The sequence below is a fragment of the Mchenga conophoros genome, linkage group LG13 (genome assembly GCF_057382185.1).
Source record: "Mchenga conophoros isolate Kocher_MC1m ecotype Shallow Benthic linkage group LG13, M_conophoros_male_GT1.1, whole genome shotgun sequence".
Lineage (NCBI taxonomy): Eukaryota > Metazoa > Chordata > Actinopteri > Cichliformes > Cichlidae > Mchenga > Mchenga conophoros.
Window position 1 is genome coordinate 31,534,425 of NC_140538.1, and position 24,571 is coordinate 31,558,995.

Below are 24,571 nucleotides of genomic sequence, written 5' to 3' on the forward strand. Positions count from 1 at the left end.
TAAGTTTTATAACTTGGTCATTTGGTTCTCAGAAACCAGTGCCAAACAAACTCCTATTTCATCACTTCTCTACCTAGTGTGTGATTATTTACTTTTGAACCATTTCTATTCTGTTCTATTCTATTGTGTTCTAATAGCTAGTCTGTCTTAGGGTAAGAAAATGCTAATATGACCGCACTCCTGTCATTGAGTTTTGTTGAGCTCCTGCAGCTTAAACAGGCCAGATAACTGAACTAGTTCTTCACCTGCTGCTGCAGCTTCAGCAGCTGCTGTTGCTTCTCCTGCAGGACCTGCAGCTGCTGCTCTGCTGACACCATAGCATGAGACAACGACTGGAGAGCCACCTGAGCTGCAGAACTCAGAGCCGTAGAAGCTTCTCCAACCGTTCCCGTTGACAGGCCGCCCACTGTTGGGGTCACACCAAATGTACTCACTGGAAACAAAGAATACAACTTCAAGAAAGGACAGTTCCCATACTAAAACCTCAGCTAAAACCAAGCTAAGATCAAATGGTTACCAGTGAACATGCTGGCGTCATCTCGCTCCACCCGTGTGCCATCACTGGTGGAGATACAAGTAAAGTGCAAAGGTTCCACCTCCAAGAGTCCTGTTAATGCTGTGAAGCTGCCTTCTGCTGCTGCACAGCTGCTCACTTTTCCATTCCCTACGAAACATACAACATTCAAAACTAACTGAAAAAAAATATGCTTAACAAGCATTTGAGTTCCTCCTTTCACCCTTAAAACATAATGCTCTTTTTAATTTTTTCCATAAGCACTTGGTCAGAGTGGGAAAGAAAGATTCCCTTTTAACAAGAAGAAACCCCCAGCAGAACTGGCAAATGGAGGAGCAGCCAGTTGCCGTGGCTTGTTGACGGTGACTGGAGAGGGTGCACACACACACACACACACACACACACACACCAAAAAACCCCACACTTTTTAGTACAGACCTATTGCAGCTTAACTAAGGGAGGACTCAGGGGCACCTTATTCAGCCTCCTTTCAAGTTACCCTGTGGAATTTTATTTCAACAGAAGTGTCTCCACTTGATGGGCTTCAAGGGTTTCTCAGTTTACTAGCTTGCTTTTTTTTGCATAAAGCTTGACTGGAATCTTTCAGGTCCAGTGAAGGTGCAATTTTGGTGTGTGGATGGGTAGACCCACATAAGTTGCAGCTTCAACAGGAAAGGCCAAATCAGAAGTTGCAAAAAGTCTCACTGAAATCTGACAAGCCAAGAAAAGTCTGTAGTTTGAAATGATTATATAGTAGATATTATGAAACTGTTCAGTGTATATTTTGCACACTGTACTTTAAAAAGCCCTGCGAGGTAAAAGATGCTTTGAGTTTTTTTCCCCTCTCAACTAGGTGTCAGAGCAGACTTGGTCATTAAAATGTATTTCATTTTCACATTATAGAGCCTTCTTGTGATAAAGGAGAGCAGTGCTTTAAGATCTGCAAGTTCAGGTCAGTGGTCACAGAAAGAAATTCCTGTGAAGTTTTAGTGCTCATACCTGAGAGTATGTCGGAGAGGTCGATCTCATCAGACTGCACTCCGATGCTGCTGTTGAAGGCATTCTTACATGAGGAACCGCTGACCTCCAAGTCAAAGAGCACTGGGTCAAATGGAGAGCTGTACAGTCCGTACCTGGGAACGAATAGATAAACATCCAAGAAAGGGGGATAAAATAAGGTGACGATAAGATGAGAAAAACGTAATTTATGAACCTAGGGTTTAGACTAAAGAGCTATACAGATACCTGGTCTGCAGCAGGGCCTCCAGTGGTGTGAGGCGGTCCTGCAGCTGTCGAGAGATGGCGGTGAGCAGGGAGGCACAAGCAGTGCTGCAGTCTGCCAGGTCCTCCTCCTTCACGTAATTTAACAACACAAAGTACCAGAACACTGAGCCTGGAAGCCCACAGAAGAAAGAGGAGAGGGTAAAACATCAAGTCTGGACAGTCAAGAAACACAGACAAGGGAGAGTGCTAGATGTTGCTCAATCACTCACCACCAGTTGCTGCTGCAGGCAAGTAAGGCATATTGTCCAGCAGAGCCTTCAGAAGGCTCACGCCAAAACCCTGCTGACTTGGTTCTCCTTTCCCATTACTGTAACAAGAAACAAAACTACGTGCTTGTTATTTTATTTAAGTAAACCTAAAAAACAAAACACAAGATACCAAGAGAGAACACATGTTACATTACAAGAAATTAATAACCCCTAATGTAAGCCTTGACTTGTGGTAGAGCCCTCTCACCCTTAAAAACATAATGTTGGCTGACACAACGCATTCAGCAGAGCACCCATTACTTTCTTTTTATGCCGAATGTGAGAAATTAACTGCACACTCTGTCTCTCTTCCCTTTTCAAATAAGTGGACCTGCCTAACAAACAGCATCTTAGCACTCCATCAGTGAACAAGGCCTCTACCTTATGCGTGTTAAGTTGTAAATTTGCCCAATTGTAAAAGAACTGTCTGCATCTTTGGCTCAAACAGGCTTCTTACCTAATGCAAAGTGCAAGAAAGCGAGCACATTTGTGTGCTATACTCCGGCCAGCCTCAAAGAAACACACCCGTACAATATCGGTAAGCCTCGTCCTGGTTTTCACCTGCAGACTCTCCTTTCCTTCTTTTAGGCTAAAAACAGGACACAAAATGCAATATTCCAATTAGTACAATGTGAACGTGATGGTCATGTATAATCTAGAGCCCTTATGGTAATGCTATCTTATATCTGTATGTCTCCAGGTTGACTTCTACCTGCAAGGTCCATTGGAGAAGACCCCAGCCAGCCAGCACAAGATATCTAGGATGAGGCTCTGGGCATGCTCCGTGGCTGGGTCGCCCTCTGTTCGCCGACACAGTGCATCCAGCAGCTTCTCATGGAAGTCTGGGAACTGCAGCATTGCACAGCGTTGGACCCTGAAAACGACAGAGCAGCAGACACAGACCAGCTAACTTGTAAAAAACCACCACAAAAACCATCTAAGCAAAAATGTATCTGTGTTAAATGTTTAACCTGACCACAGTGCCAGCAGCACCTCAGCAGTTATCTGACCTTTCTTTGGGAATTGACGTCTTCTTGAACCTTCTGATTGTGACTGAAACTTCCTGAAGCAGGTCGCATCCTCGCAGGTTTTCTACTTTCTTTGATGGAGCTGAGGTTTCCGTCTTCACTGCGGAGACTTTCTCCTACACACAAAAATAAAAGGTAGCAAATACATGAATGTGGCTTTGTTTGGCATTTGGTAGTTTCACAAAGTCAAGGGTAGACCAGCTGTTCATTTTTTTTGGAATGTTTTTATCTTGGAAAACAAAATGATTGCAAAAACAAGACTTTTCATAGTATAAGAATTATTCAATAGTTCACTTTGGACCAATCAAGTTACATCTTCCGTTTTTTTCTTTATTTAAAAAATAAATAAACTCTCCACTTTCAGTGGAAACAAATGAGCCGACAGCCTCGGTTGACAAAACATATAGAAACATTACTCTAAACGGGCTGTAACTTGATGAAATCCAACACTTATGTGCCATCTGACTGGCTTAGGAACTGTAATTGTGTACCTTAGAAGCCTGAGCCCTTTGAAGGAGGGTTGACAGTGAGTGCGCTTTGGTGCCCTGAGGCTTGGAACTAGGCATTCTCACCACGGGGCGGGGGTTCTCCTCCGTGCCCTTATCACTTACTGCCTTGATGTGAACCAGGAAAGAGCGGTACTTCCCTCCTGCCATGCCTGCAGCAGAGAGGGATCAACAGGACAATTGTAAAACACTGACACACACCTGTGTAGATGAATATGAACTGCAGGCTATGATCAGGAAGTCATTTCACATCTAACAGTCAGCATTATAACCATCTCACTGAATTGTTTATGTCACGACGATCTAGGAGTTTGACCATGAATTTCCAAATAAAAGGGCTTCCAAAGTAGTTTGGAATACTGGTTTGACAAATTAACTTTATTGTCATCATTCCTATATTTACATCAACTTGAAATGAACTGTGTGTTTGGCAGTCTTGATGATCACCAATGCCACTGGAGAAACAAATATTAATTCTAAACCAGTACGAGATTCAGGTGGCTATTGAAACTGCTTTAGTCTGATATACTGAAAATTAAGACCTGGCTATGTGTTTATTACCTTTTACCAGCTTGGGGCTAGTGAGGCTGAGCATACCAGCATGGCCAGAGAGGTCTAGCCCACTGGCCAGCCATACTGGACCACACAGGATGTCCTCCTTGTGGTCTTCCAGGAATGGACACAACATGGAGCCTGCAATAAGCATATGAAACCACAATTTTATGTTTACATACAGTTTATTTACAAAAAGAAAGAAATAATTTCAAAGTCGAATCATCATCTGAAATGAAAGGTTCTAGGTGAGTGATCATCTGCAGGGCAAATAAGTGTTTATAAATTCAAACTGCCTAAAATGTTTGACCTGATGTCTCCTCTATGTCCATGAACTGGATGTCCTCTGTGAAGTCTTGCATTACAGGTTGGCCATTTCTCTCCCCATTTGCATGAAGGACATTGGAAAGAGGGAACGAGATCTGCCTGTCCACAGCTGTTTCTGTTGAAGCGATAAGGAGTAATACTGAGATGTATAAAGTCAGTTCTATCTAGTAAGAATAAAATACATACTAACTGAATGAGAAATGATGAAAACTTCCCCCCAAAAGAAAGCTGCTTTAATCTGAAACACTGCTGGTTAAAAGCAATCATTAATTGTATAAAAACAATGTCCTCACCACTGACTTTGCCCAGCCCAGGTGCTTTGTTTTTAAGCAGAGTGACCTGGATCTGAGGAATGTTGACGATGTTGGCATTCAAGACAAACTTAAAGTCCACATGGCCCACCATGCAGGCCTTGGGCAGCACCAGTTCAAACACATGCTCATCCCAGCTAGAGCTGAAGACAGAACAGAGGTCATCATTATTAAAGAAAGTATTCCTACACGATCACATTATCAACCATTTCAAATATTAAGCATGTCAAGCTACACACTGACTCGTGAGCATACCAGTTGATGGTGAAATGTCTGTAACTCCAGTAGATGAGGAAAGTATGATCAAGATTTCAGATACAAAACAGAAACCAAAAGTAGAATTTGCTGCTCTAGAACTGTTGATTATAGCTGAGATTCAAGTACATATGATTCAAAACATGAGTTATGTCTAAGTGTGACTGGAACATGTGCGAAGACCTGACTAGCAAACAAGACTGACAACTGTTTTGATACATTAGCAGCAGATTCATAAATAAATATTCAAAATGTTGGTTATCAACTGGGAGATGTGTTACTGATACCCGGAACACAGACTGGTGACAACGAGTTGATCCGTACATGTCATTTCTATACGGTTTTGGATTTTCTACCCTGCGTGTCAGCTGGAGTGTACCTGTTGCTAGTGGGCTAGCATACTAAAGCTAAGGGTAAGAGCAAAGGATCTGATGATTTTACACCAACAGCTTCTTTTTTCTGTACATTTTTTTTACTTTAGCACAAACTCAAGTTGACTAAAATTAAAAAGCTTAGCTCGTTAATGCTTTCCCTGTCTGCTTCTCTTGCTCAATCTAACAGTTATCTAAGAGACTAAACTTGGCTCAAATGTTTGCTCCACCTCTCTTGTCTGCTCACTATGTGAGAGGTCCATTTACACTGACAGTAAAAGCAGGGAAGGGAGAAACCAGTACAACAGCACTAGTCGGTACTTAATACATACAAAAAAAGTTAGTATTTTGTTATCTTTGTTGGCAACAGGCAAAGATTTCAAGGAAGAGTGATTCTTAAAGAAAAATCTCCTCACAAACCTGTGGGACTGTGTTTTCTCCTGCAGTCTTTCACTTGTTAGGCAAATTTGCATCCCTACACTATAAAGCCACTAGCTCAGACATAACAGTACAGATAATTAAAACTGCTACCTGTCACTTTGAAGTTTCCAAGTACGTGTGTGCTGGGCTGCATCTCCATGGTGCTGCTGATGAAGGTGCTGTGGGTGGCGTCGCTGTTGTTGCTCCTGCTGCACCTCCACCCAGCACGGGGGAACTGTGGCTGAGAAGCGTGGGGTCAAAGTCTCAAAGCGTGTCAGCTCTACCAGGGACATCAGAATCTCTGTGGTCAGTGGTTGATCTACCAGTAGGTCCACTCCTAAACAAAGGCCAGAACACTTTTTAAGTTACGCATCAAAACTGATGTAGTGAATTACTGACTCAGTGTGTCTAGAGACAGGTCTACCTGTAATCCCGGGGCTAGAAGGGTTAGAGGAGGGTTTGGCCCCCTCAAGCAGCAGTTCAGCCCCTTTAGAAAGGGGGCCATCAATAAACATGTCTCCGTCATCTACATCTTCACACACACCTCCAATTTGAAGGAAATGAAGTTCTCCACCTTCAGGAGAGCAGAAACAAAAAAAACATTAGAAAAAGATACTCTAAAAAGAACCTCCAGTTTTTCAGAAATATTAATCCTTATTCAGGAGATTTTATGTTGTTTCATATAATAAATTCATATTAAATTATTGTTATTTTGTTCTAATAATAAATAAATATAGACACTGGTAGTAATTTCACAGTGAAATTGTTCAGACAAAACAATTTGAAGAACTTCTAAGAAAATTCTAACTGTCATTTAGCAATTTGAAAATTGTCTTAAATAATATGAAAAGGAAACAAAATGGTCTAATTTTTGTCCTGGTAATGCTTCAACTTTTTCATAACATTATGAAAGGCCACATAAGACCTTCTTCTGCTCTCAGACAAACGCCTCTGGTTGTGAGCACATAACCCTAAACCACCAGCAACTCAACCTTCTATTTCCAAGGGGCAGCCAATCAGCAAGTAGATCTTAAAGGATGGACCTTCAAGGGTAAACAGATAAAACAGCTTGCTTCATCCTTTGTTATTATTATGCAAAATGTGTTTAAGTGGCATAAAGATTAAATAAGTTGTTTTTCAATTAAACTCATGGAAGGAATGGTGTCTCAGGTCATTATGGATCACTGAAATCAATCTCGGACACCTATGATCATTAGTTTGCCAGGTGAGCCCAGTTAAAGGAAAAACTACTAAAGAAGGATGTTCCACATTATTAAGCAGACCAGCATTTTCAAGCAATATGGGAAAGAAAAAGGATCTCTCTGCTGCTAAAAAAGTGAAATAGTTGAATGCCTTGGACACGTTAATGTTCATGTAACGTTAGATATTTCACAAAAACATAAGCGTAATCACTATGATGTTAGGAGATTTGTGGCTGAATCAGAGCACACATGGGTTCATGCAGATAAAGGTACAATGAGGAAGGTTTCTGCCAGGCAAATACATCAGATTAAGAGAGCAGCTGCTAAAAGGCCATTACAAAGCAGCAAACAGATATTTTTGAAGCTGCTGCCGCCTCTGGAGCCCCGCAAAAGTCAAGGTGTAGGATCCTCCAGAGACTTGTGAGTTGTGCATAAATCTTCTATTTGGTCAACCCTAACCAATGCTCACAAGCAGAAATGGCTGCAGTGGGGCCCAGAACTACATGAAGACTAGTTTTCAAACAGTCTTGTTCACTGATGGGTGCAGTGCAACCCTGGGTGGTCCAGATGAATGGAGTCGTGGATGGTTGGTGGACAGCCACCATGTCCCAACAAGGCTGCAACATCAGCAAGGATGTGGTGAAGTCATGTTTTGGGTCGGAATCACGAGGAGAGAGCTGGTTGGCCCTTTAGGGTCCCTGAAGGTGTGAAAATGACCTCTGCAAAGTATGTAGAGTTTCTGACTGACCACTTTCTTCCATGGTAGAAAAAGAAGAACCGTGCTTTCCGCAACAAAATCATCCTCATGCAAGACAATGCACCATCTCATGCTGCAAGGAATACCTCTGCATCATTGACTGCTATCAGCCTAAAAGGAGAGAAACTCATGGTGTGGCCCCCATCCTCCTCTAACCGCAATCCTATTGAGAACCTTTGAGGCATTCTCAAGCAAAAAACTATGAGGGTGAGAGGCAGTTCACATCCAAACAGCAGCTCTGGGAGGCTATTCTGACATCCTGCGACGACATTCAAATAGAAACTCTCCAAAAACTCACAAGTTTCATGGATGCAAGAACTGTGAAACTGCTATCAAATAAGGGTTCCTATGTTAATATGTAACTTGCCCTGTTAAGATGTTTTTGATTAAAAAAAAACTTGATTTCTCTAAATATGAACTCCTAATGCTGCAGATTCAACAAATGACCATTTTCAATTCTCTACAATCTTTAAAGTGTTTTGAAACTGTGTGCTTAATAATATGGAACAGTGCATTTTAAGTTTTTTATTTTTGAAAAACATACCGTTCTCATTGGGAGGTTTGTTCAGTAACATTTGAATTACACTAATGGTTGATGACTCAAAAATTATGCTGACTGTCATTTGAATTGACTATTTCAGAAAATCAGAGAAAAATATCATTAGCAAAATAATTTGGAAGACAGTGTACTTATATATATATATTTTCAAGAACAAGGTCTATGTGCACAACTGTAATGACTACGGGGGGATAAGGGATAAGGAGCTACATCATGAAGAAATAATCATAACTTGCATCTCTCAGGGAGCAAGAACATGAGGGGAAACAGCACCTTTGCATGGTTCTGGCTCATTCTCAGCTAATTCATTAACATACTCCTTGTGGTTAGTCTAGCTCGCTGCAGGTACATTGACAGGTTTCTCCTTGCCTTTGGAGTTGGATGAAGATTACCTGTGAGTCAATCGAGCAATCTGTCTTAAAGATATGAATAGGCATCTTCAGCCAGGACACAGAGGGACATGACATCCCATATTATATTTGCTGCACTGAGTAAGTTCAATGAAAGGGAATTACCTACAACAGATCAACAGTATCTAAAAATCATGTATTTAAGAGATAGGAAAATAAATCAAGATGAGCTGACAGTATAACTGCCTCTTTGTTACACCACCATAACAACCCTCTCAACCCTGCTTCCCCGTGATTTAACACCGCGGGTGTGATTTGCAGATGCCGTGCAGGTGCGTCCATGCGGCACCACAGACCACGCCCCACCACACATACCTACATTCAACACAGAATGGAACACCATGGATTGGCCTACCTACAGATCCTAGACCTCAAATAGTGTGGGATCATCTACATAGACAACAGAACAAAATCAAGCCAACATCCAAAGAAGAGCTTTGGAAAGTACTTCAAGAACCCTGAAGACTACTTAAAGAAATGACAAGAAGGCGTGCCTAAAGAATAAAAGACAACCATACTACAACATACAAATACTGACTTTTAAGCTCTTGAGAATTCTTTTTTATTTTTGTTTCAATAAATCACTGCACCAATGTCCCATTTTCCTTGTAGAATATAACGAAATCATACGTGGCTTAAGACTTTTGCAGTATAGCATTCCATTACACTGTTTAACTTCTTCATGTGTATTCACTGAAGACAAAGGTTTTCACGCAAAGAGCTGGATTTCAACCTAAATCTGTGTTTGCTGGTTCATTAGTCCCACCGTATATATTACACAAGAAAAAGAAAATAAACAAATGCTGGAATCTTTCTAGTCAACAGCTTTTAAACAAACCAATGAGTCACTCGATGACATCTTCCATCATTGTTATGAACACAGTGTTGTTTCACTAGTTATGCAAAATGTCCTTTCATTCAAGAAATAATACTGCATCATGTAGAGAATAAAACATTAAAAAAAATTTATGTTATATTTTTCAAAAATCACAGTCCAATTATTTCATAAAATAATTCAACTACTTAAAATAAAACAAGAGAAACCGAGTAAGGATGTTGGGGTTCTTCCTGGTGGATGAGGGGGTTTCTTCTTTCTTCACTTTAGGGTCAGGGAACGGGTCCTGACTGTCATCTGCGAGTGGCAGTTCAGAGTACCCAGCCTTCTTAGAGTCCCTGGGTGGGATGCTGGAAGGTGCTCAACCTGGAGACTCTGTTGTCCTGCTGGGAGACTTTGATGCTCACGTGGGTAACGACAGCGAGACCTGGAGGGGCGATTAGGAGGAACGGCCTCCCTGATCTGAACCCGAGCGGTGCTTTGTTATTGGACTTCTGTGCAAATCACAATTTGGCGATAACATACACCTTGTTCAAACATAAGAGTGTCCATAAGTGCACATGGCACCAGGACGCTCTAGGCTGCAGATCGATGATTGATTTTTGTAATTGTATCACCATACCTGCGACCATATGTTCTGGACACTCAGGTAAAGAGAGGGGCTGAGCTGTCAGCTGATCACCACCTGGTGTTGAGTTGGATCAGGTGGCAGGGGAGGACGCTGGACAGACCCGGGGCACCTAAACGCGTAGTGAGGGTGTGCTGGGAACGTCTAGCAGTCCCCAGTCCGTGAGATCTTCAACACATACCTCCGGCAGAGCTTCAACAGCATTCCGAGGGAGACTGGGGACATTGAGTCCAAATGGACCATGTTCAGCATCTCCATTGCCGAAGCTGCTGCATTGAGCTGCGGCCGCACGGTGGTTGGTGCCTGTCATAGTGGTAACCCCCGAACCAAATGGTGGACACCAGAGGTGAAGCGAGCCACCAGGCTGAAGAAGTCCTATCGGGCTTGGTTAGCCTGTGGGACTCCGGAGGCAGCAGACAGTTATTGACAGGCAAAGCGGAATGCGGCTCGGGCAGTGGCTGAAGCAAAAACTCGGGTGTGGGAGGAGTTTGGAGAGGCCATGGAAAAAGTGCACTGCACTGTGTATAGTGCTGGTGGAGCGCTGCTGACATCGACTGAGAAAATTGTCAGGCGGTGGAAGGAATACTTCAAGGACCTCCTTAGTCCCATTGACATGTCTTCCGAGGAGGAAGCAGAGTCTGTGGATGAGGGGGGTGACCCACCAATTTCTGGGGGCGAGGTCACTAAGGCAGTTAAACAAGTCCTTGGTGGCAGAGCCCCTGGTGTGGATGAGGTCCGCCCCGAGTTCCTGAAGGCTCTGGACGTTATAGGGCTGTCCTGGTTGACATGCCTCTACAATGTTGCGTGGAGATCAGGGGCAATAACCCTGGACTGGATGGTGGTCCCCATTTTTAAGAAGGGGGACCGGAGGGTGTGTTCCAACTACAGGGGGATCACACTCCTCAGCCTCCCTGGGAAAGTCTATGCCAGGGTGCTGGAAAGGAGAGTTCGTCCGCTAGTTGAACCTCAGATACAGGAGGAACAATGCGGTTTTCGTCCTGGTCGCGGGACACTGGACCAGCTCTTTATACTCCCTAGGATACTTGGGGGGTGTTTTGTGGACTTTGAGAAGGCATTCGACCGTGTCCCTCAGGGTGTCCTGTGGGAGGTGCTACGGGAGTATGGGGTGTCTGGCCCATTGCTACGGGCCATCCGATCCCTATACAACCGTTGCAAGAGCTTGGTTCGCAATGTCAGCAATAAGTCGGACTCGTTCCCGGTGGGTGATGGGCTCCGCCCGGGCTGCCCTTTGTCACTGATTCTGTTCATAATTTTTATGGACAAGATTTCTAGGCGCAGCCAAGTGGCGGAGGGCATTCACTTTGGTGGCCTCAGAATCTCATCTCTGCTTCTCGCAGATGATGTGGTTCTGTTGGCTTCATCGGGTGGGGGCCTCCAGCTTGCACTGGAATAGTTCGCAGCCGAGTGTGAAGCAGCGGGAATGAGGATCAGCACCCCCAAATCTGAGGCCATGGTTCTCAGCCAAAAAAGGGTGGAGTGCCCACTCCGGGTCAGGGATGAGTTCCTGCCCCAAGGGGAGGAGTTCAAGTATCTCGGGGTCTTGTTCGCGAGTGATTGGAGAAGGGAGCCAGAGATCGACAGACGGATTGGTGCTGCGGCCGCATCACTGCGGCCGCAGTGATGCAGACGCTGCACCGGTCCGTCGTGGTGAAGAGGGAGCTGAGCATAAAAGCGAAGCTCTCAATTTACTGGTCAATCTACATCCCTACCCTCACCTATGGCCACGAGCTGAGTGGATAAGCTACAGGAGGTGCCTGGGGAGAGGGAGGTCTGGGCTTCTCTGCTTAGGCTGCTGCCCCCGCGACCCGGCCCCAGATAAAGTGGAAGAAAGTGGATGGATGGATGGATGGATGGATGAGTAAGGAATTTCCAAAGTACTGACATACACATGGCCCAGATTTTATGTTGAGATTACTAATAAGAATCTAACATAAATCCGACCCTTAATTGTTTTATACAGAACACCCATAAACTTTGTGAACAAAAGGGCACTACTTTTACACTAGACTTAATGAGTTATAACATAAAATACATAATATGATGATATAAGTCTAAGAAAATTTGCACACATGAAAGAAAAACTTTCATAAAAAGATAAAGTCTGTTTATTTATTCCATCAGCAGCAATACTGTCAGCAGGGAAATATGCAGAAACAAAAAGAAGGGAAAAACCTACCTTTGGTGCAGGCACAAAGGCGATCTGTCCCAGAGCAATAGGTAACTGAGACAAATGGGTCCGTCTCCTCTGCTGACCCCTCCTTTTTAGGTGGCTCCACCTTAGCTAGGACCTCTAGTGTGGACAGGTCCAGTATCATAATAAACCCAGCCCGTGTGGTTACCACCAGGTGGCCCAGGCCTGTCACCTCCAGCCGCTTGGAGTCTTTGTGGGTGGAGGCAGAGGTGGAGGGACTGGTAACAGTAGTATTGCTGCTGTTGGTAGCTGCTCCACACACAGTCCCAGTTCCAGATTCAGCAGAGCCTGACGGACCTGTTCCAAGCCCAGAAGAGCTATTTTTTGGAGTTGTTGGGAGAGCCTCCTCAGGAGCCTCTTCACTGTCATCTTCCCTGCTGTCAAGCACATCAGGAGGAAGCAAAATAAGGGAGGTAATGGCATCCCGAGAGTCCCAGATCTGCTGTACTTTGATAGGTTCCTCATCCAAGGTGACAATACGGGTGGAATAGTTGAGCTTGTATAGTGCAAGATATCCACCTCCACTCTCATCACTTGGGGACCTTTGCTGCTGCTGGTCTCCTGGGGGAAGGATGAGCGGTGTCTGTGGTGGCGATCCACCTGGGTGGTGGCCTTCCACCCCATTTGCAACTGGATGTAAGGGGTCTGCTTTTCGTTGGCTGCAGAGTGCAGAGTGCAGGCGGTTGAGATTATTAAGAGCTTCTACTTGGTTTGTAGCACTCAGAGACTCAGAGCCACAGGGCTGCAGGGCAACCAGCAGGTGCACACCATCCCAGCAGGGTGTTATCGAGTCCACATAGAGATTCTCCTCCTCGAGCTGTTTGGGCAGCCTCAAGCACTGTACCAGTGCTCCAGGTCGAGGCGGACTGGAGGCTGTTGCTGCAGCCAGTGTGCTCCATTTTTCCATATGCCCATCCAACCCTGCCAGATTGGCAGCATCAGCAAACTGCTGAATATAAGTGATGGGGGGGTCCTGAAGAAGAAGCTGCTCGTGGGTGTCAAACTCCATCTCAATGATTTGTGGCACAGTGAAGCCCTCCTCATGGAGCCCCTTGCTCATTAGGTTATTCATCTGAGCAAAGACTTGTCCTGAGGACTTGTCATCTACTTCTCTGATACTGTACAGCAGAAGCACAGGTATAGTCCTGCGTACAGCTGGAAGAGAAGAGGGGCTAGCAGGTTGGGAACCTGCTAAATTAGAGAAACCCTGCTCTTGTGCTGCAGTTTGAGGATTACAAGTCTCTATCTCCATAGGACCCTGTTCCTGTAGAGGTCCAGGGTGAAAGGGCTCGGTCCCATGAGTCCTAAGTGGACCATCTGCGGTCCTGCGTGTTGTAGCTGTGGTTGTGGTTGTAGGTCGAACCATGGGAACACTGGATGCTGAGCGATAGCTGAGCAGGCCTCCAGCCAACAAGCAAGGAAAGGGAATGTTGTGGTGGTCAGGGGCCTTGTCCTTTGTTTTGGCCTGGTTATGAATCTTAGTTTGGTTTAATGAGGGGTTGGCACCAAGCTCCTCGAGGTCCTTAACAGTATCCTCCAACACACTGGCTACTACCTCCCATTGAAGCTTCTCAGGCTGTTGGAGCACACTCAGTGCCGTCACTCCTAGGCTCACATCCATGCTCTCCCACTGGGACGGCTGGCCTGAAAGAGAAGGGGGGGAAAAAATGGTCCAAGTTAGTCTTCGCCAAACTATAACAAAATCAGTAATTCAAACAACATTATTTAAATGAGGCTGGGAAATAGGGTTGTAAAAATCTTCCAACCAACAATTGTCAGTCCAATAATCGACGATGGGCAAAATATTCGCAGACTTTTTGATGGGCGGAGCAATGTAATCATGCACGGACTGATTTGTGTGTTAACAATACAGAAGTCCAAACATGGACGAACTAATTTCCCCCAAAAATTAGGGCTGTCAGCGTTAACGCGGTCGTCATGATTAACGCGATTCAAATTTTTAACGCGCTCAACCCATCTAGAGCACAGAATGAATAAACTTTGGACAAACTGCCCGAAATGCGTTGACAGAGACATTTCAGGGATTTTGACTCAGTTTGCACAACAGATGGGTTAACTGATAATTGTGTTAGTCGTGATGATGGCGCGTTAACGCTGACAGCCCTAAAAAAAAATATATATAAAGTTGCCAATTTGGGATGAAAGAGTTAAACCTAAGGATGTAACCACAGCAGTGTGCCACTTGTGCAGACATATAGTGCGAGCAAAGTACTGAAACACCACAAACTTGCACAGCATGTACGTGTCCACCGCTGAGTATGCTGGGCTATCACCAGCTTCTGCAGCTCCATCAACGAGCATTTCGGTGCACTCTGAGGAGGGCGCATTTGCGCACAGATGAAAGAGGGTGCTGTTAAAACAGCCCTATTATTTTTTCCTGTTGACTGCTCCATCATTATTAGCAAACTCACTCATGGGCAAATGAATAAGTAAATCGCCCTTGTAAAAACGATGGCCGATGGGCTCAGCCTATCGTCGATATATTTGTCCAGTCACCCAACCCTACTGGGAACTTAGTGCACTCATAGTATCTCATGATTGTTATGATTTCAGACTATTAAAACATTCTATTTATTCATTCTATTTATTAAAAAAGAGAAACACTGAACTCCGTGACAATTTTTTGCCCTGAAATATGTACTTTCACTTGGTTTCCCAGCAATTTGCAGAATGTAATAGGCTCCTACTGCCAAAAAATGTACCTAGAAGATGCTTGCTGACAATCATTAAACAACAAAAAGAATATAAAACTTTAAATACCAGATGCTAGACACATGAAATATTTGAAACAAAGTAATATTAGTATCAATGTTAAGTCAAAGTCAAAATAAAAAGAAATATCTAAATGAAACTACAACAATGTCAATAGTTTCTTTGAACTTTTACAAAAAAAAAAGGAAGAAAAAAAAAGGAAGTTACAAATGCTTGTACCTGTTACTGACTCTGACCGGGAATGCTCATCACTGTCTGAGTCCTCCAACTGGTCATCACTGGAAAACAACAAGTGAGAAAAATCAAGACTAATATCATAAAACAAAAACTAAGAACCCTGACTGTAAAAACTTACAAATACTAAGTTAAATCCCTCTTTCTTTTTACTTTTATTTTTACATTGTTTATTGTATTTTTTTGGTTTTCTTTATTCTTTTTTTTTCTCTTTTTTTTCCCCTTTTAAACACTTTCACCTTTTTTCCTCACATAACAGAAAAGCATTACCTCTTGCTAAACTGTCACATTTTATGTCACAGACAAGTCATTATCATCTACTTAAAGCAGAACAAACCAATCAGTTCAAACCTATGTTCACCACAAAAATCCCAAGAAGCAGATGCCATTATACGCTCAAATTAGTTTCTGATACTGGCTATACATGCTCCCCCCACACTCAACCAGTTAATTTTTGAATATACATTTTGTATAGGGTTTTTATAGATAATTAATTTAATAAATAAACTGTTGAATACAGAATAGAAATGTATGCTGGAGTTTGTCAGGAGAAACATGCTGCAACAAAGAACATTTTCTTCTCAATTTGTATCAGGAACATTCTCTGTACTGGAAATACTATAAAATCCATGAGTCTGAAAGGGCTGGTCAACTCTAAAACATTGTATCCTTATTAATAATTTCAAACACAATATTCCTATAAAATTATCTTTCAAGTTTAAATGAATTAAAATGTGAATGTGTTTTACCTGTCTCCCTCAAGTTTGGGTAAATCGGAGCAGGAGGATGACTCTTCTAACCATGCCAAAGTTGGTCTCCGAGACTCAGTTAGTGCATGCTGGCCCTGCTCACCACTAGACAGGATCAACTGTCTCAGAATGGCTGGGTCATATGGGTTGATGTCAAACTTCAAGTGCACCTGTTGAACACACAGGTACACACTTTTTACCTGGAGTCATAGTCAACAACATAAACAAGACTGCCCTACTCACTCAACTTTTGTCTGCTTATGCTCCAAGCTAAGCAAGTAAGCAATCAAATCATGTAACATGTTGAAAAGAGCCTCAGGAAGTGTATTAGTGTCCTGCTGAGGCTCGTACATAGACTTAGTTATAGTGTGACTTCTTTACAAATCTGATATGGTAACAAAGTAAAACAAAGCTGCTCAACTGTTTCTATGCACCATGTGTATCTGGGAAATTATAACTTAAAAGACGTGCTTTGGGTTGGTAACAAGGATCAGTTACTTTAATCAGCTGCTTTAACCAGACATTTTTGAGTGCCCTTGCTGGCATCATGCCTTTTACCAATAAAGTAGGTCGATGGATTTGTGATATCACTGTTGCATTGCTTTTTGTTCTAAGACCTGGTAGGGCACTATAAAGTGCTGTGTTGTGCATGCATTCCATTGTGCAGGTAAAGAGTCAGCCAGGCAAGGATTGGTTGGTACTCTGACCTTCATCATTTTGGAGACATCCCAGATGCAAATCTTGCCCCTCTTGGTGGCAGCAGCCAGGAACTGTGGGCAGCTGCCAAAACCATAGCAAGCAATCTTGTCTGAACGATCAGGACTGTTTGGAAACTGTGCGGGTGTTGTTGCCAGTGTCACCGACAGTGGGACGTTCTGTGTGTGCTCTCCCTTCACAAATGGACAATTGGGAGAATGCCGCTCATGTTCAGACCTGGGGAGTAATAAAGAAACGCTTGCCATTATAATACAATTATTATGTTGTGAGTAAGATGCATGTGTGTTTATTTAATAATCCACTCACCAAGGTTCGTCTGTTGGTTCCCAACAGACCAGGCACACGCTGCAGGTGAAACACATGGCTCTGTCATCCCCTGATGAGGCAGGCTGCAGGAACACAGTAGGGAGGGGGTTAATTTCACTGACCGCCTACTTTCCCTGCTGATTTTTATTGTAAAGAATGTAGTGTTTGTACAGCACATGTTGTAAAAAATAAATATATATAAAAAATAGTGCTGTCAAAATTATCGCGTTAATTGTTAAGATCAACGCGAAATGTTTAATGCATTAAAAAAATTTAACGCTGATTTTGTTTTTTTATTAATTTCCTGTAATCTAAGACCTTTAAATTCATGAGCACCTCTGGAGGAGGGGGCAACAGTGTGCTATGCTGGCGTTTGGCCTGACAGAAATGATTAGAAGAAGAAGAAGAAGTGACACCATGCTACTATCTAGCTAACACTAGCTAACACACGCAAGCATGGACGAGGGCGGACTTTTGGGTGGAAAGTTTCTCTTTAAGAAGTTGCCTGATGGCTTGTTGGACAAAACGAGAGTAAGATGCACAATTTGCAACGCTGAATTCAAGTACCACAGAAGCAGTTCATCACTGGCGTATCACCTGAGAGCAAAACACCCAACTGAATCCACCTCTACGGGACCTCGCCAGTCTACGCTTCAGGAGTATGGTGCTTGTGGACGAATAACAAAAAATGTGAGAGAAAAGGTAACCAATTCCTTGGTTGTTTGGATAGCTAAAAACTGCCGACCAGTTAGCATAGTAGAAGATGATGGACTGAGAGAAGTCATTCGTGCTGCATCAGGAGATGAGTGTTACAATCTGCCCTCGAGAGGAACCATTGTGTCGAGACTGCACACTTTGTATGGGGACCAGAGGGCTCAGCAGTCCAGCAAGCTTGTGCAAGTAAGGAATGTCGCTCTCACCGGAGACCACTGGACTTCGGTGAACAACGATAATTACTTAAAATATAAAGAATAAAAAAATGTAATTGGAGCCAGGCTATTAATAAAGTAATTGAGATTAATCGCAATTAATAACAGAAAATTGTGAGATTAGCTAGTTAATTTTTTTTAATCTATTGACAGCACTAATAAAAAAAACAAACAAACATGAAGTCACTACAGATAAAAATGGTGTTAGGTTTTGTATTGTTGATTGTCATTTATGCTTAGAAATATTTAACCATATATGCTTAGAGGTGTATAATCAATTGTGTAGTGATAGGACTGTGATCTTTAGCAGGCTGCAAAGGCTTGGTGTGTATTCCACACTAGAATGCACACCCACAGTCTAGGAACATCAGAGAGGTCCTATCTTCTCTTTGTTGATATATGGTATAGCAAACACACGTATATCTCTTTAAGTATAAGAGCCTTTTGTTTAGATAGATCTGCTAGACGCCTGGCACCAGCTTTGGGGAGTCTTCACAGGGTCACATCTTGACCTCACACAAATCACACCACACACACACACACACACACACACACACACACACACACACACACACACACACACACACACACACACAGGCAAGGTACTCTTTGTTTGTATGTAGACGTCATATGTTAATGAACCTATGCATATTCATGTAACCTCAATAAAAGGGCAGTGTTACGGGAGAACGGACGAGAGCAACTGGGGTCAAGCGAAGGAACGGCGCCTGTCCGGTCTCTCCCGTGCACGAGAAACAGTTTGCATTACAAAGCAAATTAACATGGTTATATGGTTGGATGAGTCCATGTGTGTTCCTTTAACTTCATAATCTTGCAGTCAAGTAGAATGTCAACATTTTCCACTAACCATGCAAATCTTCCCTTTGAGTGCTTGCAAATATTGTGATTCATGTGAACCACATGTGTGCATATAACATTGCTCGTCAGAGCTGACAGATGTAAAGGCAGTTTAGAATTCTCACAGAACCCACCTGGTGGTAAAACCCTGCTTGTGCCATTGGATCAGGCTGAGCCCACCTGTACCCAGCATGTGGCCACGATGTGAATGTTTCCCTCCTGTTGGCCTCGCTGTACATCAGGGATCTGCAGAGAACAAGACCTTTTAGAATAATACAAGGCATTCTTGAAATTACACCTGGTATGCTGTTTTGACTACATCGTTGTTGTAGTTTACACTACACCGCATTCCAAATTATTAAGCAAATTATATTTTTCTTTGATTTTCTGAAATTGTCGATTCAAATGACAGTCAGCATAATGTTTGAGTCATCAACCATTAACCCTCTGGCGATCCTTTAAAAAAAAATCACACCTAATACCCTGGGGACCGTTTTCGGCCACGCCCCAAAAAATGCTATAAAAAGATTATATATTCATATTTTTTTCCACTTTAAATTAGCCAATCTTTTAAAACTACTTCTCCCTGAAATATTCATGTAAAGTTTTAATTCTATTTCGGGGGTTTTAACCCTTTTAATCGCAGTTTAATTACATGAGCGCACCGTTTTTTTAGCCCCAAAAAACAAAAAAACTAAATATTTTCCAAAAAAAACATTTGAAGTAATATTTGTTTGTTATTATAATTAGGCCTTTGGATGGTCCAAAGATTGGCACCAAAATTAATTTCGATCCACTTTTATTTTTTTTGCAGGAGTGCATTTCATAAAATGCACACACTATCGGTCCTAATCGACCACGCCCAAAAAAGTGCTATAAAAAATTTATATATTAATATTTTATTCCACTTTAAATTAGCCAATCTTTTAGACCTACTTCTCCTTGAAATATTCATGTCAAGTTTTAATTACATTTCGCGGATTTTAACCCTTTATATCCCGGTTTCGTCACATGAGCGCACTGCTTTTTTTGCCCCAAAAAACATAAAACTTGAATATTTTCCCAAAAAAAACATTTGAGGTAATATTCAATTGTTATTATAATTAGGCCTTTAGATGGACTAAAGATTGGCACCAACATTCATTTCGATCGCCTTTTATTTTTTCTTTCAGGACCAGAAAATGGTCTCCAGGCGGCAAATGCTCCTCCTCTAGGCCGAAATAAGTGCATCTTGCCGGGGTAAGTCGCGACGATTACCGGGGCACGATCACCGGGGACCCCTTTTTCCAGCACACACGCCCGATACCACGTGACAACAAATACGTCATTTCCTGTTGACTAAAAAAAAAAAAAAAGCACCCTCTCACGGTCCTAAGGGCCGAAAATGGTCCCGCCCGATCAGCGGGCGAAGCCGCTGCTGCACGCCGGAAATGAGGCTTCATTTCCCGCAGGTCTCTCTAAGCAGCCCGCTGTTTTCCAGCAGGGGTCAAATGTGGAGCAAGGGCGCCACCTGGTGGACAAATAAAAAAATTACAACTCTAAGGCCTCTTCTACAAAACAAAAACGAAACCTAAGCCGTCACCCAGATGTTAACGGTAATAATTCTGCAGTGAAAAATAGCGTTTATAATGGAAGTCAATGGGCCGAAAACGGTCCCCAGGGTTTGAGGTGTGGGGATTTTTGCTGCTCAGCCATTTTAGGCTGATTTAAGAAATTCACACTGAAATATTAAAATTGACAGAAAAAAACTATCCTTTGGCAAATTTGGTTATATTCCACTGAACACAGTGGAAATGGCATGCATTTAAAACATGAAAGTGGCACAAAAAGGGCCCAGGATAGCCGGAGGGTTAAGAGTATAATTCAAATGTTACTGAACAAAACTCCCAATGAAAACAGTACGTTTTTCAAAAATAAAAAACTTAAAATGCACTGTTCCAAGTTATTACGCACACAGTTTCAAAACATTTTATAGGTTGTAGAGAATTGAAAATGGTCATTTGTTGAATTGGCAGCATTAGTAAATCAATTTTACTGAAATCAAAAGCTATTTCAAACAAAAACATCTTAACAGGTCAAGTTACATATTAAAATAGGACCCCTTATTTGATAGCAGTTTTACAATTCTTGCATCCATGGAACTTGTGAGTTTTTGGAAAGTTTCTACTTGAATGTCTTTGCAGGATGTCAGAATAGCCTCCCAGAGCTGCTGTTTGGATGTGAACTGCCTCTCACCCTCATAGTTTTTTGCTTGAGAATGCCTCAAAGGTTCTCAATAGGATTAAGGTCAGGGAAGAATGGGGGCCATACCATGAGTTTCTCTCCTTTTAGGCTGATAGCAGCCAATGATGCAGAGGTATTCCTTGTAACTTGAGATGGTGCATTGTCTTGCATGAAGATGGTTTTGTTGCGGAAGGCACAGCTCATCTCTTTCTACCATGGAAGAAAGTGGTCAGTCAGAAACTCTACATACTTTGCAGAGGTCATTTTCACACCTTCAGGGACCTTAAAGGGGCCAACCAGCTCTCTCCCCGTGATTCTGACCCAAAACATGACTTCACCACGTCCTTGCTGACGTTGCAGCCTTGTTGGGACATGGTGGCCATCCACCAAGCATCATCCACTGCATCCATCTGGACCATCTAGGGTTCCACTGCACTCATCATTGAACAGGACTGTTTGAAAATTAGTCTTCAAGTAATTCTGGGCCCCACTGCAGCCGTTTCTGCTTGTGAGCATTGGTTAGGGTTGGCCAAATAGAAGGTTTATGCACAACTGCAAGTCTCTGGAGGATCCTACACTTTGATGTTCGCAGGGCTCCAGAGGCGGCAGCAGCTTCAAATATCTGTTTGCTGCTTTGTAATGGCCTTCTAGCAGCTGCCCCCCCCTGATGTATTTGTCTGGCAGAAACCTTCATCATTGTACCTTTATCTGCATGAACCCATGTGTGCTCTGATTCAGCCACAAATCTCTTAACATTATGGTGATCATGCTTTCGTGAAATATCTAAGGTTTTCATTACGTGTCCAAGGCATTCAACTATTTCAGGCTTTTCAGCAGCAGCAGAGATCCTTTTTCCTTGCTATATTGCTTGAAAATGCTGATCTGCTTAATAATGTGGAACATCCTTCTTTAGTAGTTTTTCCTTTAGTTGGGCTCAGCTGGCAAACTAATGATCCTAGTTGTCCGAGATTGATTTCAGTGATCCAAAGAGCCCTGACACACTATTCCATCCATGGGTTTAATTGAAAAACAACTTATTTAATTTTAATGAGACTTAAACACAATTTGCATAGTAATTTGGAACGCAGTGTATGTGTGAAAACTTTGTCATATGTTTAAGTCTCAGAGGGTTAAGTTAAGTGGTTAAGTTGAAAGATAGAGCAGGGATAGCTCAGTAGGTAGAGCACTCGCCCCATGATCAGAAAGTCAGGGGTTCAAATCCACCATTTGCAACCCTGCAGTACCCCTGAGCAAGGTACCGTCTCTACACACTACTCCACAAACTCTTTATTGTGTTTAAAAAGCTCAATCAAAAACATACTTGCATTATACCTAAAAAATTTATTCTGATTCAAGTGCAAATGACCTGAATATGCACAATGTGACAAAAAGCTTACTCTCACCTATCTACAGAGCGCCCAGGGCCCACCCCAAGCTCAGGTCTGGCGCTTGACAAGAGGTAGGAGAGCCTGTCCATGATGGATGAGGCCACAGACAAGGCAGCTACGTTCTGGTTTATCTTCTTCAGCTCGCTGACAATGGCACTAGCCACGAGCTTCAGCACATGGTGGGGAAGATGGAAGGTCACTGTTGCCCACTGAGATCAGAAGCATAGGGGAAGAAAGGAAAGGCAGTTATGAGCATAGTCAAAGGAAAGAGTTGGGTCTATATATAATCATATCTGAAACAAAACAACAGTTAAGCAGCATCAAAATAGAACCATGACTTTGGTGGTCCCATTCGCAACTCGGCCTACACTCTTTTTCACTTCACGATAGCTGTGTGTAAAACAAAAACTTCATGACAACCGTATTGTTGAAGTATCTTTATAAAAATAAAAATAACTAAAACCAAACAGGAATCTTCTCAACTTTGTTTATTGTGCGTTGTCTTTTTGGTAAACTGAACTACAAAAATAAGTGCATTGAGGTGATGACTATGTGTAGTGAGATGTTGACAAACTTTGTTATATTCAGGGTGCACAGTGGTATTCAGTGTTGCTTCAGATAGTGCTGGGATTTAAATTTTTTATTGATAAAACGTGCTATACAAATAAATATTACTCAGTTATTAATTTAATATTGAGCTGTCAGGAAAGTATCTCTTGCCACACATGAGAACCTATAGAGAGCTTGGTGCATTCCTAAAATTGCACATGGGTACAAAGAATGGAGCTGTAGCAACAGCTCTTAGTAGTCTGTGGCAGTAGCAGATAGCAATCGGCCTATTTGGGTTTACGGTTTTATGTTTCAGAGTGCTAAACTCAAAGTGTTGTTTAAAGTTCATGTTTGAAATGAGCCATTTCAAATGTTATTGGTGGTTTACATTGATCCTTAAATTTCTATATACCACTGCTGCATTTGGGGATTTAAAAGAAAATAATAGTTTAGTAGACTATAGCGGAGTGTGGTCTGTGGCTCGGCTGCAGGGAAGGAGTGCAGTGGGTTCTGTCGGTAGTTGCCAGGGGAGGTTGGTTAAAACAGATGGTGTTCACTGCCTAATCATGCCTCCCCTATTTCACTAGTGTACCGGCACCTGGAGGTGTGTGGAGTTGGAGACAACGGTGGAGCTGGCGGACGTGGCAGACTGAAAGAGTAAACTGCATCACTGTAAATAAAGAAAACCTACATCCTAAACACAGTGTGTGGCATGCGTCGACAATTTAATGGTCTACCATTAAACCAAGTGGGTTACATAAACAATATGTAATGTAAACAAAATTCTGCACTGCTGTATCTTAGTATAAACTGAACTGGCTGCTTTTTGGGAGTCCTGGGTTTAAAAACAAACAAACAAACAAACACAAAAACGGAGAGAAACACAGGGACAAAATCAAGCGGCCTTATGCGGCCTGGATTTTCCAATGAAATCCAGAATAACATTCACACAAATAGGTATCATCCATACATGCATGCATGCATCATCAAAATTCTTTTACAGATAATTGTTACGGCATCAAAGGAAAAGTGCTGCAGAGCAGCACACCTGCCAGTAGCAGCAGCTTTGTCCTGCTTTGTCCTGTCCTACTACTACAAAACTTATCAGCAGAAATTACACACAGAACACTTAGAATAGAATTCAACTTTATTGTCATTGCACATGTCACCAGTACAAGGCAACGAAATGCAGTTTGCATCTATCCAGAAAGTGCTTTAGCAATAATATAGATATATTACAAAATATATATTAGCAGATACAAAAATATGGGTCTATTATGGGTATGTTACAATGTACACGGTGTACAGTGCTCTTGATGGTGCAGCGGTAGAACTTCACCAGGATGTCTGAGGACAGGTGGTTCTTTCTCAGAGTCCTCCAGCTTGAAGCAGTTGGGATCCTCGGAGATGTAGACACCCAGGAACTTGAAGCTGCTCACACGCTCCACAGCCGATCCATCTCCTCC

At 42.6% G+C, this 24,571-nt stretch overlaps 1 protein-coding gene across 5 annotated transcripts in view; it reads right to left on the minus strand.

The window, feature by feature from the left end:
- The window catches only part of birc6 (baculoviral IAP repeat containing 6), a 134,993-nt gene that overhangs the window by 83,815 nt on the left and 26,607 nt on the right, over nt 1–24,571 (minus strand). For all 5 annotated transcript variants that reach the window (XM_085243020.1, XM_085243021.1, XM_085243022.1 and 2 more), the window contains exons 4-24: nt 22,572–22,765; nt 19,080–19,191; nt 17,159–17,241; nt 16,843–17,068; nt 16,136–16,305; nt 15,372–15,430; nt 12,405–14,063; nt 6,241–6,390; nt 5,928–6,153; nt 4,753–4,913; nt 4,443–4,574; nt 4,142–4,273; nt 3,566–3,732; nt 3,057–3,190; nt 2,759–2,920; nt 2,504–2,635; nt 2,008–2,105; nt 1,760–1,907; nt 1,514–1,647; nt 518–664; nt 246–433 (exon numbers count right to left, since the gene is read on the minus strand). In XM_085243020.1, coding sequence (XP_085099146.1) covers nt 246–433; nt 518–664; nt 1,514–1,647; nt 1,760–1,907; nt 2,008–2,105; nt 2,504–2,635; nt 2,759–2,920; nt 3,057–3,190; nt 3,566–3,732; nt 4,142–4,273; nt 4,443–4,574; nt 4,753–4,913; nt 5,928–6,153; nt 6,241–6,390; nt 12,405–14,063; nt 15,372–15,430; nt 16,136–16,305; nt 16,843–17,068; nt 17,159–17,241; nt 19,080–19,191; nt 22,572–22,765 — 4,614 coding nt within the window. The remainder of the gene's footprint in view (nt 1–245; nt 434–517; nt 665–1,513; nt 1,648–1,759; nt 1,908–2,007; nt 2,106–2,503; nt 2,636–2,758; nt 2,921–3,056; nt 3,191–3,565; nt 3,733–4,141; nt 4,274–4,442; nt 4,575–4,752; nt 4,914–5,927; nt 6,154–6,240; nt 6,391–12,404; nt 14,064–15,371; nt 15,431–16,135; nt 16,306–16,842; nt 17,069–17,158; nt 17,242–19,079; nt 19,192–22,571; nt 22,766–24,571) is intronic.